General features: G+C 36.5%; 1 protein-coding gene across 1 annotated transcript in view; it reads right to left on the reverse strand.

The window, feature by feature from the left end:
• Positions 1-247: 247 nt before the first annotated feature.
• The window catches only part of TTC27 (tetratricopeptide repeat domain 27), a 101,959-nt gene continuing 86,128 nt past the window's right edge, over positions 248-16,078 (reverse strand). The window contains exons 16-20 of the mRNA NM_001012567.2: positions 14,084-14,249; positions 8,171-8,368; positions 4,293-4,404; positions 3,586-3,686; positions 248-499 (exon numbers count right to left, since the gene is read on the reverse strand). Of these exons, the coding sequence (NP_001012585.2) occupies positions 377-499; positions 3,586-3,686; positions 4,293-4,404; positions 8,171-8,368; positions 14,084-14,249 (700 nt within the window). The 3' untranslated portion in view covers positions 248-376. The remainder of the gene's footprint in view (positions 500-3,585; positions 3,687-4,292; positions 4,405-8,170; positions 8,369-14,083; positions 14,250-16,078) is intronic.

Below are 16,078 nucleotides of genomic sequence, written 5' to 3' on the forward strand. Positions count from 1 at the left end.
GCCTTGCGGGTGTGATAGATGGGAGGCGTCAGCTCCCGCCTCCACCGGGTGGTCTTCCAGCTCCTCTGCCCCGGCACCTCTGGCGCTGCCCGCGCCATGTGTAATCCTCAATAATTGCCTTATAAACACAACTGACTCGCTGCCAGAAAATCTGGGCCCGAGGAGGCGGACGCACAACTTCGTAACACTGCGAGAGCAGATAAGGATCTTAAGTGGTCTATTATCTGAAGAAAGCTGACCACAAGAATAGATTTGTTCAGAAAAACATTTATTGAGGATGTAAGTTGCTTTACAATTGTTACCATTTCATCAGTAAAGGTTGTAACAAAACAAATACGTCATTCTTGTTTTCCAGTCACGAAATCTGGTCTGTGTTTCAGCCCTGGTCCCTCAGCTGGTTGCTCAGTTCCTGGAGTTCAGCAATCAAGTTGTCCATAGTTGTCACCTCATCAGTGACCTCATTGCAAATCTCATGGCTTCCTACATCTACAAAGCGTTGCTGTGTGACAGAGAGAAATGTTAGTTTAAACTACATTTATAGTTTCTCTGTTTCAGGGGAGTGAGCTCAGGAGCCTCCCCACCACTACTCCGCTGCCTTTCACACTGTTAGCACTCACAGTGGTGTTGCTCTCCCTGTAGTCCATCCTGTGACTAATAAACAGAAGGTGCGTCAAAGGGACCAAATCTCTCTGAGGAGGGGAAGGTTGGGTCTCTGCTCTGACTGCACAGCACACATTGACTCCTGACTGCACGGAATGCTATGGACTCTGCTGTGAAACTCAAACTGAAACATCTCAGACTGCCAACTACAGCTGACCAATTTGCCTGCTGATAAAATACTAGCTGTGGATTTTAGTGGCCGTCTTCTCTGTGTCTCATACTGTTGTGTCATTTTCTCCAAAAAGCCAAATAAAACTTGTGCATTTGGTGTCAAGACAGGTATAGTCTGAGACACGCATCTGTGTACAATTATGTCATATAAGAGAAAACAAAATACTGACAAAGAAAATAGTTTGTTCTTAAAGACAATAAGATAATAACAAACACAAACAGCACCTAACTCAGAAGCGATCATAAAATTCACATCCTTACAGGAAAATCAAGGGGGAGGTAGTCTGAAGCCTTGAGATACAAGGTCTGAATGGAGATGGACCAGAACAAGTTGCTATTGCAAGACCAGGATTTGTCACTTGAGCAATATGGAGGCTTTGAGAGGTATTGCTCCACATAAACACAGCAGGGGGACCCAAACATATGCGATTCACTTTCCTTTTACATAATAAGGGAGAAACACTTCATCTGTCATAAGAAGAAGCCAACATGTAGAGACAAAAACAAAACCAGAAAACAAAAGTTGTTGTGGAGTACATCTGTCATCATTGTAACATCAAAACATAATGGAACAATACAGATGTATATATAAAAGTACTTAAAAAGCCTGAACCAAAGTCATCAGTGTGTTTCAGAACGTTCCTTGGTTCAGTGACAGAACTATCTTCCAGAAAAATAGGAACATGTTTCTGATACAAGTACAGAGGCTTCTCTGACTTTCAGCCCTCAAACCTCATGTGACAGAAAAGTTTGGTTCTTTCTGGCTAAAACAGCTCAATAGAATAGAATGATATAATTATTTATTCTTTTTTCCCCATGCAGTTAAAGAGTTCTATTCAACTAGATGCAGCCTGGGGAGAGTTCATGCACCACTGTTCTTTGGGCTTGTGCCTCATGTTTTCCCGCAACAGTACCCACATTTCATGCATTTACAATACAGCTCCAGGACCTCTCTCCTGTTGGAAGACCCCACCTGTCAGATCTGAATGACGCATGGAGCCAAGGAGCAGAAGAGGGTTCACTGTGCTATACTTCAGAGAATGCGACTGCCCGGAAAGCTCTGTTCAGAATGGAGCCTGTTAACAACACATTTTCTAGGGGCAGCCTTTAGCAGAGTACGGCTACATTATGGGAGCTGCATTAGGTGGGACTGGTTCCGCAGAGATGGAAATCTAAGTAGAGGTGGGAAATCTGAGTAGCCATGTTGTTTCAGTGGTCAAAAACCTACTAATATGGTCCATCTGCATGTCCTGACAATAGAATTTTGGACTATTGTTGTTTAAAACCTACTTTCACTGCTCCTTTATTCCTTCTGAAATCATAATTACGGAGTCAGCTCTTAGCCTTTTTCATGTGTTTTTCTCTCTTGAAAGAAAAAATTAACCATGAAACAATCACACACTGATGAGGCAGCAAAAGACAACTCTGCACACTTCATCTTACAGAAGATAGCTGAGTTTTCAAACCACAATCAACACGCTTTAGAAATTCAATTAGACTTCAAATAAAAAATGACATATCAGAAATTATGCAAACAAGTCACAGCAACAGCTTTATCTCTAACATGTCAGCTTTCTGCAAAGTGACATAAAACTCAGACACCATTACCTGCCAACAATATAGAAGCACCTTCAGGAATTAAGAAAACAATGCATTAGACGCAACTATTCTTAATCTCTCAAGATTGTGTTACTATGCGATAAACCACCAATACCTGTTTTTATCACCTATGACAAGCAAAATTGTTTTTCCTACAGACACCTTCAGCCTCTTTTTTTTTTTTAAATAATGTTGTGAATCACAACACAACATAAGAATTGTGACTTTTTTCATTACATTCCTATGACTTACATACGTTAGTATCTGTAAGCACAGTTAGTTATGGAGCCCACTTATGTCTGCTTTATATAGCTTTCTTAGTCTCTTATCCTTAAAATTGCAGAATTTAAAAGAGAGCAAATAAAGTTTAACACACTGATGATGGATCAACACTTTGTAACCCAAGCACACATTATAAAACTTACACTCTGTAACTCACATTTACGTAACCCCACACACAGCCAGGAAGAATAAGATACTAAGTGCACTTTGAACAAAAATGTATTCTGTATCAGCCCTCAGTTTAACACCGGCAGTGTCTCACACTGTGAGATACACTGTAAAATTAGGATAATAATGGTGCAGAGACAGGCTTGGCTCTACGGGTGACGGGCTGTGGAGGCACAAACTACAGCTTCAAAACCAAAATGTAATTAAAATACAATAACCTTTTCCAAATAATTTCTATCTGAATTGATAACAAATCCATAAAAACCCAATTAAAATGAGTTTCTCCTTTAATGAATAACTGTGATGCAAAGTAGCCTGGACACACTTCTCCCCCCTTTAGAGGTTTACAAGCCATTCCTTCTCAGGCTGCTCCACTCCTCCCCCATGATTACTCACCCCAAAGGAATAAGTCTTCAAAATAACTGATTTCTTCCAAACATTTCAGTCAGGATGCCCAACACTAAATAAAATTCTAACTCAGTCTGAAAGATAGCACTGAAATTTTATAACAGTAGGTTTATTTCAGTTAAATCCTTGCAGGAAGGTTAGTAGAAGTCTATGTACAACTGGAATCCTTAGTGCAGAGGTGAACATCTTTTTGATGATTCACCAGGATAGGAAGATATTATTTGGCCTGTAAATGACATAAAACAGAAAAATGGGTGCCAGTAACTTAATAAATATATGTAATTCAAACATTCCTACCTTTGCTTTGGATGACAAGCCACGTAAGTTAAGCCGAGCTGAAGAAAGTATCTGCAAAGCCTCCTGATTATTGGATTTCTTCTTACTGCATTTTATAGCCACTGGAATCCAAACACAGAAGAGAACAACCCCAAAATAAAAACACATTACCTCAACAGCAATAATCCTTAAGCAACAGCAGTTGATTAAAAGTACTTTGATATCATCTATGCTTAATGTTTGAATGCAGTATTCCTTTTTGGGATATTCAAAAGGAATGCCAAGTAATATTGGGAAAATCCCTCTAAAACCAGTCAGTCTACTACAGAAAGAATCCTTCTTAAACACAATGAATAGCCTTATTGAGTAAAGTATAGATACAACTACCTACCCTGGAGATGCTGGCATGGCACTAGCAATCAAATGTCATAATTTGAGAACTGAAATGAATTACAGATGCATTTACACTTGAACTGTGAAATTGCTATACGACCATGAAATACATTGAAAAACATGGAATTACCATTTTACCATTCATATTTGCTGACTCGCCTAACACAATTTCTACCTTATTCCAAGTTCAGAATGTTCTGTGTTAGAATGTTCTGTGTTAGAACCTACTCCAAAGAGTAGGAATAAACATAATGAATAAGGCAAAATTTTATTACTTTCCTTAATGAATATCGGCTACACTCATCATGAATAAGCTCTTTTCAGATAGGACATACCATGTGCAACCTCTATGGCTCCTTTCGCTACTTCCTTAAAAGAAGAAACATCTTTCTCCCAATCATTTGACTGAATTTCACATTTATGTGCCTTAGTAAGACACTGCAGTGACTGCAAGGAAGGAAACAAAAGAAGATCAGTATTCATGAAAACAAACTAGGAGACCAATTTAGTTTTAAATGGCTAAACATTTGGTGGTCAGTCAAGAAAATAAATATATCTTTACAGTGCTTGATATTCTGCAAGTTGAAGTAGTATCCTTTTCGGCAATGGTAAGCACCAGCTGTAACACAGATGTTATTCACCAATATTGCATCTCAAGTATGACAGGCATATAAAGGAACATGTATCTCATTTTTATCTTTTAAAAATCTGTCTAGACTGATGGATGTGACCCATATTTGCTAAGGCATCATAATTGAATGCACATGAAAAGGGAAAATACTTGTACTCACACTGAATAGTAATTTTGTAGCTATTAAATGAAGAACTGAATACATCAAAGCTTTCTTTCTATATATGTATTTCTGGCTAGTATTTTACAGACAACTATTAGTTGCCATACTGGTTCTCAGTGTGAATAAAATAAACTGAGAAAGTAAACAAGCAATATTACAGGAGGGTTCTCCACTAAGAAAAGGCATCTAACAAGGAGCAGGAAGATGCATGGAGAGTAAAGGAAAACAACTGTTTTCTTCTGGTGTAACGACAAGAAAAAAAATCCGCCAATTCATCTCATTATTGTAACTTCCATTAACTTTCGATAACTAGAGAACAAACCTAGTAATGCTGTACTAGAATTAGCACTGCAGTAGCCAGGAGAGGAAATAACCAGTTCATGAATGAAATTAAAAAGTTATATTTGAATGTAGGGAGGTTATGAATTGAAGTCAGGACATACAGCTACTCCAAAACAATAAGCATTGAGTATTCATAGGAAAATCTAAAAAATTTTATGAAATCTCTGAGATTATTTCATAAAAATCTACTTAACTAAACCAAAGCACATCAGCAAGAGAAAAAAGAAACAAATTTTTGCTTTCTTATTTTGTTTTCTGTCTACAGTGAAAAAAATACTAGAGACAAATGCACGTGAAAAGATGGGTGGCTTAGTTCAATAACAACTCTTCAATCACTTATTTTTAAGAAGTTTAAGTATTATATACAAAGGAAGAAAAAGCTGTCAGTGCAGTACATGTACAAGAGCACAACAAAGCCTTCTGACTGCCGAGCAAGGATGAATGAAATCTGGGGACTGTCAGCCCAGAAGCTTCTACTTTCTCTCTCCCAGCAAGAGCTCCAACCACTACTGCCCAGGTGACTGAACCGCTCATGCTGAATGGCTGCAAGTGGCAATAAAGGTGTATAAAGTCAAACCAGAGCAGATTGCTTCTTTTTTGGAACAACCTAGGTTATAATTGTTGGAACCAATAGGCAGCAGAAGGAAAAACTTCCAAGAGAACAGTTTTTACAGTAGCCTGATTTTAATCTTAATGTGTCTGAGTCAGAGCAACAAGCTAGGGCGTTTTGGTGACAGATGTCAGAAAGTTAAACCTTGTTAAAATCTTGTTGGTTGGTTGAACTTCTGGAACCTGAATTTATCCTGGAAGGAAAAGGTTATGATCTGGGCAAAGTTTAAGGAACAAAAGGTTTTCAGAATCCAGGTAGGCTGCTTGAAGGTTGGAAAGAGTCCTTGGTGGGAAAAGTACGGACTGGGTTTAGGGCAGCAAAGAAAGGAGTTCTCAACGAAGCGTCAAGTCAGCTACAAAAGTCAACTACTTACACAGTGTAGGCCTAAGTATATTCTAGGTTAAAAAAAAAAAGTCAACAGTTTTCAGTCCTAATGCCCATCTAACTGATTCAATGTATATAAATCACTGCTGTGAATCATAGCTCTAGACTCAAGGGATTCAAGGTGTCAGATATGACAACAGAACAGAAAGGAAAGCAAACAAACAAAAACCAACAACAGAAAAATCTCTCCAGTAGCCAGACAGACATTATTTCAAATTAAATTCTAGGAAAAACATGGGCTAAATATAATTAAATATGCACTAAATAAGGTATTACATTATGGAATAAAGGTCAAACCCTGCATTTGTTAGGAGGAACACAATCCTATGATACATCTTTTCCCATCACTTTGTCCTATGACGCTACAAAATAGTAAATAATACCCTTTCAGAATTCATTGACCTTTAGAAAAATAAAAAAGGGTTGAAAACTGCAACAGTATATCTGGAATTCTACAGATAATTATATTCACTTAATAGTTGACATCAAATGATACTCATGGCAAATAAATACTCATGTTTTTCACACTTATACTTTATAATTTGATATCCAAGAAGATACCAGTGACTATTTAGTATATTTAAATTGATTTTTATATTTGTTTGTGCTGTGACTGTAGACTGTCTTGCTCTTTCATGATTCATCTCTGTGCATCACACTAGGATACTTGGATATACAAGGAAATATATCATAAGTATTTATAGACATGACTGCATTTTGCAGGGCAAACCAGGCCGTATGTTCCATAACAAGTCTGATTAGGAAACTCAGTTAAAGTCATGTCTACTCCACAAATTGAAACCATGTTTATAACTGGGTTAGTGAAAAATACTGTGATGTAACCAGATTCTGAAATGATTACATTTATAGTATAGACAGAGCCTCTCCTAGTTTGCATGTCTGAGTAAGAATCTGCGGATATATTACAGGATATTGCAGAGTCTGTATTTCTGAATTCTAAATAGGCCAAATCCCTTTTATTGTTTGGTAGTAAAGAAAAACGAGGGGGGAAAGAAGGAAGAAATGAAGTTATAATGGACTTGAGGAAGGACTAAAGGCATTTCACAGGGCAGAGCCTGAAAAGCAGCACACTGAGCAAGGCCCAAATAATTCCAATTTTAACTGTAAAGGCATACAATTTGTGGGCTCAACCATACGCATAATAGACTTGACATCAACTGACAAGCAACCTTCCAGACGGACATTTTTGCCCTGGCCAAAGGCATACCTCCATTAGGAAACACATACCAACTGCTGACCTTGTATATTTTCAGCTTCAGTGAAGATCTGATAACCTGTATTTTTAGAGTATGCAAGGCTATTTGCATTTTGGAAATTCAACACCAAATGCAAAGTACTTTTTAGCATACACAAAATTAAACACTTGGAACAGTACTGAGTGGTTAATTTTGGAAATGCAATCATCTCAGTTTTCAGGGAAGTGATAGGAAAAAGAGAAGGAAGTTAACATAGCTAAAGCACAGAGAGGTGAAGGGGGATCCAACAGTTTAACAGGTTAAGAATTACAAAGTTATATTAATTCCATTTTAAGCTATGTAAGCACGAAGCACTCTCACACTAGAGAATGGAGTAACAGACGTTCTTAACGTGCTTTTTTTTTGTGGATCCAAAGAAGAATTTAGATGGCTTACAATGCCACTGGATCATGCCACTGGATTAGGATCCATTTTTTTTTTTCCCAGAAGGTACCATTATTTCTTTTCAGAATCAAAGATTTCTATTAAAAATAAAAATATAATGTATCTATTGGATTGCTGCCAAGAAAAGCTTCAGAATATGAATCCAGGACAATGAACGTGTATTGTGTTCAGATGCTTTACAATGAGATGTTGATAAAAGAGATGAATTTTTAAATTAAAAAAATTTTGTAAGGTATCTTGCTTTTTTTGGATAATAAAAATGCACGCTGTAGAAACGTGAAAAGCAGAAGATAAAGCTTATTGAAACACTACAGCAAAACACATCCAGAACAACAGCATGTCTTATTAGAGTACTTAATTTGCTGGAAAACAGGAAGTTTGTACAGTGTGTATCCATAACATAGAAATCAGAACACATTTACCTTTTCAATATCTTCACTGCTATCACTGTGTCCATTTCCATAAAGTCGGGCATAAAGTCTCCAGATTTCCCCATCATTTGTCACTCGTGAAGTCACTCTGCCCAACAGCTCTCGCAATTTCCCCTTCAATCCACTTGCTGCTTCGCCAGTGCGATCTGCCATTCCATCCACTACTGCTCTGACCAGAATAGCCAAAACCTTAAAAAAGCAACAGGAAAGAGGGTTTATTTCAACTCAAATCAACATAAGCATCAGTATTAAAAAAAAACAAATGTAGCACCATATAGCAAATACAGTGTTTATTAGGGGAATAATTCAACCAATTTAAACTTCATTTGCAAGATTTTATGGTTGGAGAAGATAAAAGGGTGAAAGAACTAAGACACAGATGTTGGGTCATTCTGACAGGCTACTGTGAAAGAGAATGGCACAGAAAATTATGGCAGCATCACAAAGATGTTTTCACCTTATAATATAGCTATAAAAGGATCAGTAAACACGCTGAGCGGAGTAATGAGGTAATGGAAGACACAATTGTTTACAGGATCTCTGTGTTTAGTTGCCTTTATAGATATATACTAGATGAGATTGGAAACTGGAAAGCAACTCATGCTGCCCTGGAAATTTTGTTTAATGCATTTCTGGTGAAGTCAGTCAGTTCAATGAAACTTTTTACAAGTTCTCATTTAATGACAGTACTTTCTGAGTCACTGACTTGAGAATGTGGGATGTGACCTGGAGAACTGCTGAACACTTGCACCTGCTGGTGAACTGGATGGGAGCTGCGCTTTGCATGTATGAAATGCTACAGTGTCCCAGAAACAGAAAAACAACAGATCTTTGTGTTTTTAAGAGCTGGACACTTAGAATTAGAAGACAGTTTCATTGAACTTTAGTTCTCAGGAAAACTGAAACAACAAGTGTAAACCAATGAAGGCACTGAATTAAATCAGAAGAAAACAAAACCCACGTAAGCTGTGACTTACTGAAAGCTCCCTTTCTTGTGTAGCACAGAAGACAGATCAACAAATAAAAATGAAAATAAATGGAAGACCCCTAATGCTTGCATTGATAAAGGTAGGTGAAAAAACCTACTTGTTTCCCAACTTTAACACTCCAGGATTTTTGTCCGCAAATTCATATTTACTATGAAATCACATTAATAGTAACATTAACTTTAATCAATCAATTTCAAATCTAAAGCTGATTTGTGAATAACCTCAAACCACACAAATACACTGCTGCTCTAGAAGAAGTAGGGCACAGGTGCATCGTAGTGAACCAAGACCTAGTTCATTGGCAGAAAATATTATAAAAATTACCATATCAAAGTATATTACACTTGAAATAAAAACATGTGAAGTTTAATAACTATGATACTTCATTTTTCTAATACAATTTTTCTTAGAATTACTCAGTTAACATATATCCTAAGAAATAATCACTGACTTTAATGAAAAACAGGCAAGAAAAACATCCTTATCAAATTGAAACAGCTGACAATGTTATGAAATAGATATAGATAATAGAAAGTAAGAGCAAAACAAAACAAAAAACCTATAAGCACCCTATATATTTCGCCAATTTCCTTTCAAAGGCATTATCACAAACACCTGAACATCACCTAAATGCAACCCTCACCCCCAAAACAAAATAGCATATTCTTCATAAAATAAAGTTCTGAAAATCATATTGCATTTGTGTTTTAGAAACTAAAGGAACAAAACTATCATTAAATGAATCAGGTATTGTTTAAATATTTGCTAGAAAAACACCAGAAAGTATTGATATTTCCATTAGTATAACATAGAAGAGATGTAAGAAGAGATTAAACTGTGATCTGTTTTGACAAGGAAGTAAAGCTGTAGCTGAGGATTCATATATGTATGCATGACTTCTCAATCAATTTCTCAGTCTACAGTATCAGAATTGTTCCTTTAAATCGTGAAAGTTGAGGTATACATCACCTATAGCTATCAAGAGTTCTATAGACAATATTTTATTTGGAAGTTTCCTGAGTCAGTAGGATTTAGCAACTGAAAAGTGGCTCTTATTCCCATAGAGTTCATTATTTGCTTTCCCTTTAATCATAATAATCTTTTTCTTTTTCAGCATACAAGCATTAGCATTACAGCAGTTAAAATAAAGCCAGTGTGAAACCACAAATTAAAGGATCCATTAAATACTAATTAATGATTAACACTACTTGGCTGCGACCAATTGTTAAATAAAGCTGTTTAGAATAGCAAGTGAACTGTGCTAATTGTCAAGAAGTATTAGCAGTCCAACAGCTTTCTGTTTTAGACAGTTGCCTTAAGTGTTAGATGTTAATTTATACCTTTGAGAGAGTTAAGCTTCCATATGCACTGAACTAATGAAGCAATGCTCTGCTGCCCAGGATCCTACACAAGTAGTAGGGTTTGTTTCTTTTGCCTCTGTTAATAAACAATGCCACAGAGGATCAACCATGCAGAATATCTGTGTTTAGTACGTCACACCACTTGTATTCTTCTTACTCCTCTTCTTCTGTGAATGCTAGAGACCCCATCCGGACATATTAATATAATTGTTTTTAAATGCTATGACTGGTATCAGTCTTATTTCAGAACTGTTCTCCAAACAAATCCTTTCATATAAAAAAAATCACTCCACCCAACTACTTCTAGAAACTTAACTAATGCAAATAAAGATTGACAGTGCTCAAATAAGAAAGGAACTCTCAGATACCCCATCCAAAATGACAACTGTGCAGTCACTGAGCTCTCTCCTGTGCCCTCCCAATCCTCAAATTAAAGATTTATGTTAAAGGACAAAGCACCAACTCCTGTTCTGTCTCCTCAGAATCCCCTTGGAACACTCTCTTGCAGCCTCTTATTAAAAAACAGTCTGGTACTATACTGAAATGAGGACAATATTTGGTAGAAAGAGTAACAAAAACTTTGTCAGTTTCTCAAGAATACGGAGTTGTGGAGGAACCACTTCTTCACACTTCTGAACTCATTTTGTTTCACAGTGCAGGATGGAGATCTGGTTTCTGAAAGCAACATAGCAAAACAGCTTTTCCACCTGCAAAACAACTTTGTTATTCGCAGAACTGCAGCTTTCCAAGTAAAAAAAAAAAAAAGTCTTGGCTCCAAGAAAGGGCACATGGTACAAAGCAACATCATCAGCAGTTGCAGAAATCTCTCAGCTGTATTTACAGCCTCAAACTAATAACTCAGAGGCTTAATTGACAGTTACAACAGGTAGGGCTTTTTCATCAGGTATTTTTCAGTGACTGATCCAACTGCTGAAGCTGTAAATAATTCAGCAAGCCTGTACGATTTAGTGCATAACAACAAAAGTGAAGTCTTCAAGTTATATTTCTCAGTAAGTTCATGAATAAGAAAACAGTTAAAGAAATTCAAGGAATTTTAAGAACTAGTAAGAAAGGAAGGTTAAAAAAAGCATTCTTTAAATATTATAATGCATTATGTGGAAAAAGGGACTTCTGAAAGTACTTCCTTTGCCATAATCTTTTATTGTGCTGTTCATCATTTCTATAAATAATGCTTAAGCTTTTCCTTATTAAATTTTGTCTGCAGAATCTGAACATACATAAATTCACTTTCATGATATCCTAATTTTAGAATGTTTGTCACAACGATAACATCATTATTTTTATAACTACAATAACTTAGAAGGAAAAATTCTCAAAGCTCCTTTCTGAATTCAGAAATCTGGTGGAAAAAAAAAACAGCAATGACCCAACAGAAACCACACAGAAAGATAGGAATGTGTTACTTTTAATAAAAGAAATCAGTGATTTACAAATACGATTGCTCTAACTACATTAACCAAGGACATCTCAAATTACAAATTCAATTGCACACTCTTATTTGATGCATTCTGAGTTCTAGAAGAAACCAGGTGAATAGGAGTATTTATGTACTTTCTTTCCAAATTCCAACCTTCTATACTTTACCATTTTATAGCTTAATAGCCTATCAATTAAAATCTAAGACTATTACAAATAAGAAATATAACCTGAGAGAAGATTGTACTGTGTTGCATGGAAATCAAGGTGCATGCCTTCCACCTACTCAAGTTCCTGATTGTACTTTTGCACAAGAGGGTCACAGTGTATCTCTACTTAGAAAAAGCTAGTTGGCAAACGGGAGAGGCTCATAAATTTAGCTTTGTAAACAATCTCAACAGTTTTATGTGCTTCATTTTCGATGCTGTTTTGTTATGGAAACATTCTTCTCTTCCCTGTAAAGACTACTGATTAAAGCCTTTCTAAAATTCCTTAATCAGGCTCTGAGTTTTTCCTTGGCCAACAGTAAAATACTTCCACGTGAGTAAAGTATATTAGGAGTTATGCTGAGAGCCATAAAGTATGTCACATAACAGAACACAAAGTTAAAACCAGGTTGTAATTAAAAAACTGTAATATACATAGCGTATCTATAATACTCGGTAAAAATCATAATGCAAGACTAAAAGTTTTAAGGGAATGAGATGAAAAAGTTACAGAACATATCCAGAAATTTATTGGAGGCAATATCTCCAAATACTTTAATTAAATATCCTACATAAAACTTAACAATAACCACATTAATAGGAGTATGTATCATCTCCAAATATCCAGAATGAGCAGAAATAGGATGTTTGATTCCTACTCAGACATCAATCAGAACATAGAATAAAGATATAGCAGACCACCTCTAAAATATTTTTGAATTCGCACATAAGAAAACAAGCCATAAAAAGCATATTATCTATAAAACGTTCCCTGAATAATCACAGGCCTCACAAGAATCACAATATGCTGAACAGACTAATCTTTACCATATATGAGGCTGTTTACCATATATACCTTTTCTGCAGAGTTTCAGAGACCTTCAATATTCAGCCATACAAAACTCAAAATATTTATACATAATGCTATCCCATGTATGGTTAGCTTCATAATAGAACTGTACTCATGTGCAACTTACTCAAAAGTAATCTGAAAGAAGCGTTAGCACTCCATCTCCTGAGGCCTCCCAAATCCATGAATAAACAATACATTTCTACAACCATAACTAATCTGCTCCCTCTCTTCAACACTGAACTCAACCATCCAAGATTTACAAATGCTCCTTTACATCATTTTATGTACTCAGAAAAGAGACATACCCCTGATTTCAAAGACCAGCTACAGCTGGATCCCCTAACCTTGGCACTACAGACAAAATCCCTAAGCTCTCATATGCAGTTCCCTGATAATCCCGCTGAAGGGACTCTTCAGGTTTCCCTTCAGATTCACCTTGCTGTTTTCACTGAGTGCACAGAACCCTGCTTAGATCAGAATCTGGTTTTAGGCAAGGTAATATCTCATTGGCAACTGTTAAAGTAGGCTTTCTGGATTTTATCTAAAGCATTCATTTACAAGCAGAAATTAACTGAACTAAAAGTGAAAGATGAGCAAAGCGCCTCCAGTATTTTCCTTTGTTCCAGATTATTAAGAATCAATGTTCTGACTAATACATTCAATCCATGAAACATAATTCGCTTTCAGGAGATCTGTGAAATTTTCAAACACACAGGAAAGGCTTGCCTTTCTGTAAGCTAAATAATGTACGCTATTTTTGATACCAACATATGCAAGAACAATGTGGAAAGATGGTGCCTTTTGTTTAGAAATAGACCTCAAAACTGCCAGTTTCATAGTTATCCTATAAAACCTGAGGCAGTCTGAGGATGAAAAGGCTTTCCTGTTCATTTTTATTTTAAATACTTGAGTCTTATAGGGCAGATAAAATTAAATGGCTTGGCTACATAACTTCATTGGTATGTGCACTATCATTACTGATACCAGTATCAGCAGTAATCTCTCTCTGTCTCACAAGAAAAAACATACAGAATGACTTAACATGAAAACTTCCCCACCTGTGTGTCCTTGTACTTTTCTCTTAAGTCCATGAGCCGATGATAAGCTTTAATTGCTTCTGAAAACTCTCCAACATCTGTACTGGTGAGGAGATAATTCTCCCAAATCTGCCAATGCTCATAGTTGCATTTGAGCGCTTCCTGGAGGGTTCGAAATGCTTTGATTCTAAATAAAAAAGATGAAAGAATGTATACAAGTATATTAACAACAGCTGGCATTGCATCAACTAAAAGACTGTCTATTTTTAAGAAAAATCTGTTTAAAACTCAGTGTAAAAGTTAGAGTGAACAATTTATAATATTGATACTTCTTCATTTTCTCTTACCAATTACCTTCTGTCAGTTCACTCAGTATGCTGAAGTTATCTTTACGTTAGCTCTCAATTACATTTTAGCAAAGTGATATATTACGTAAGACAAAAATCCAGAAGAAACTTCTAAATTTTTTTTCTGAATTTTTAACTGGAACCATGACAAAATAACCTTTAAACAGTGGCAGAATACATTATAAAGAATTTAGAAAGCCAACTTTAGAATTTCTCTTTTCCCAACTGAACTCGAGCAAGTACAGCATGATGTTGACCCATTTCATCACATAAAAGCTACTTAAAAATAATAGCTTATATTTTTTGCACATGGCAGATGTAAGCACTCACCACACAGAATCCCAGTGTTTTTAATTATTTTTTCTTACGTTAGCTGGAAGCTTTATTTACATGCTCTGTTTCCTTATGCTGCTAAGGACAATTATGACAGTGGCCCCAAACACTATTAGCATCCTTCACCAAAGGTGCTGCTCACAGTGAACTATTTTATAGAGGCAGGACAAAGCACTGTGGAATAAAAGTGACCAGAATACTTCCTGAAAAGTCAGTGTCAAGTCAAGAAGCATCTTCTATATAGTTTTTTTTCCATATGGATCCACTCTGGGCAACTCTTTACCATTCTCCATTCAAGGAGAGAGAAATGACATTCTCTGATGATTAACATAAGACAGTTTGGCCAAATCAAGCATATGAGCAAAAAGCTGCTGACACGCAGTTTACAGAGGTTATGACCTCCTGCAGTACATGTGGCCAATGCTGACAGAGAAGGCAGAAGGAATAAGAGGCCTTAGAACAACCTGAAGCATATGTCAGTACGGGTCTGTGTGCTCACTGTTCAAAGCTTTATATGTATTGCCAAAAGTTTCACTAAATTTGAGATTTTAAGAAAACCTTTGCTAGAGACACAGAATGATATGGTTCTTATGCTGTTAAGAGATTGAAGCCTACTTCCAGCTGGACTGTTGGGAAAAGCAGAGAAAGCACAAAGGAGTAATTTTCCTGAAATGAAAATCTGAAACAGAGTAAACAAAAAAATCTTTGTGGAGGTATGATACAAATCTCTTCTTAATAAAGATCATATAAAGCTGGCTTATTATCAAAATTTGCAATTTGCTTGCTGTATCACTTAAGTTGCTAAAAGCACTTTCTCTGAAGAAAGACAGCTCTGGGCAACCTGGTCTAATGGCTGGCGGACCCTGCCCATGGTGGGGGGTTGAAACTTGATGATCACTGTGGTCCTTTTCAACCCAGACCATTCTACGATTCTATGAAAGAAACTGTTGGATGAGTTTCAAAATGAAGGTTCAGGGAAGTGTAAATATCCCAACCAGGAAAAAGGGCTAACTAACTAGTGGATCATGAAAAGCCTGGAATAGCTGGATCAGGGAAAATGCTGAGTAAGTGCCAATCTAAATCCATTGTATGAAAAGACTGACTACATACACCCAAAGAGAGCTGAGTGATAGATCAAAATTGTTGAAGGAAAGTAGGTCATTTGGAACAGCTGAGGCAAATTAGAGGACTTCATTGGCCTGTGGACTATGTTCTGTGCTTAACATAACATATAAGGATGGAATATCTTTATCCAGTGCATCACCTGAACTAGTCCACATCCAAACTGGAGCTAGTAGACAGCACCAGTTATCCTGTCTCAACTCTTGGGTGGGAC

Source organism: Gallus gallus, chromosome 3 (assembly GCF_016699485.2).
Source record: "Gallus gallus isolate bGalGal1 chromosome 3, bGalGal1.mat.broiler.GRCg7b, whole genome shotgun sequence".
NCBI classification, from domain to species: domain Eukaryota; kingdom Metazoa; phylum Chordata; class Aves; order Galliformes; family Phasianidae; genus Gallus; species Gallus gallus.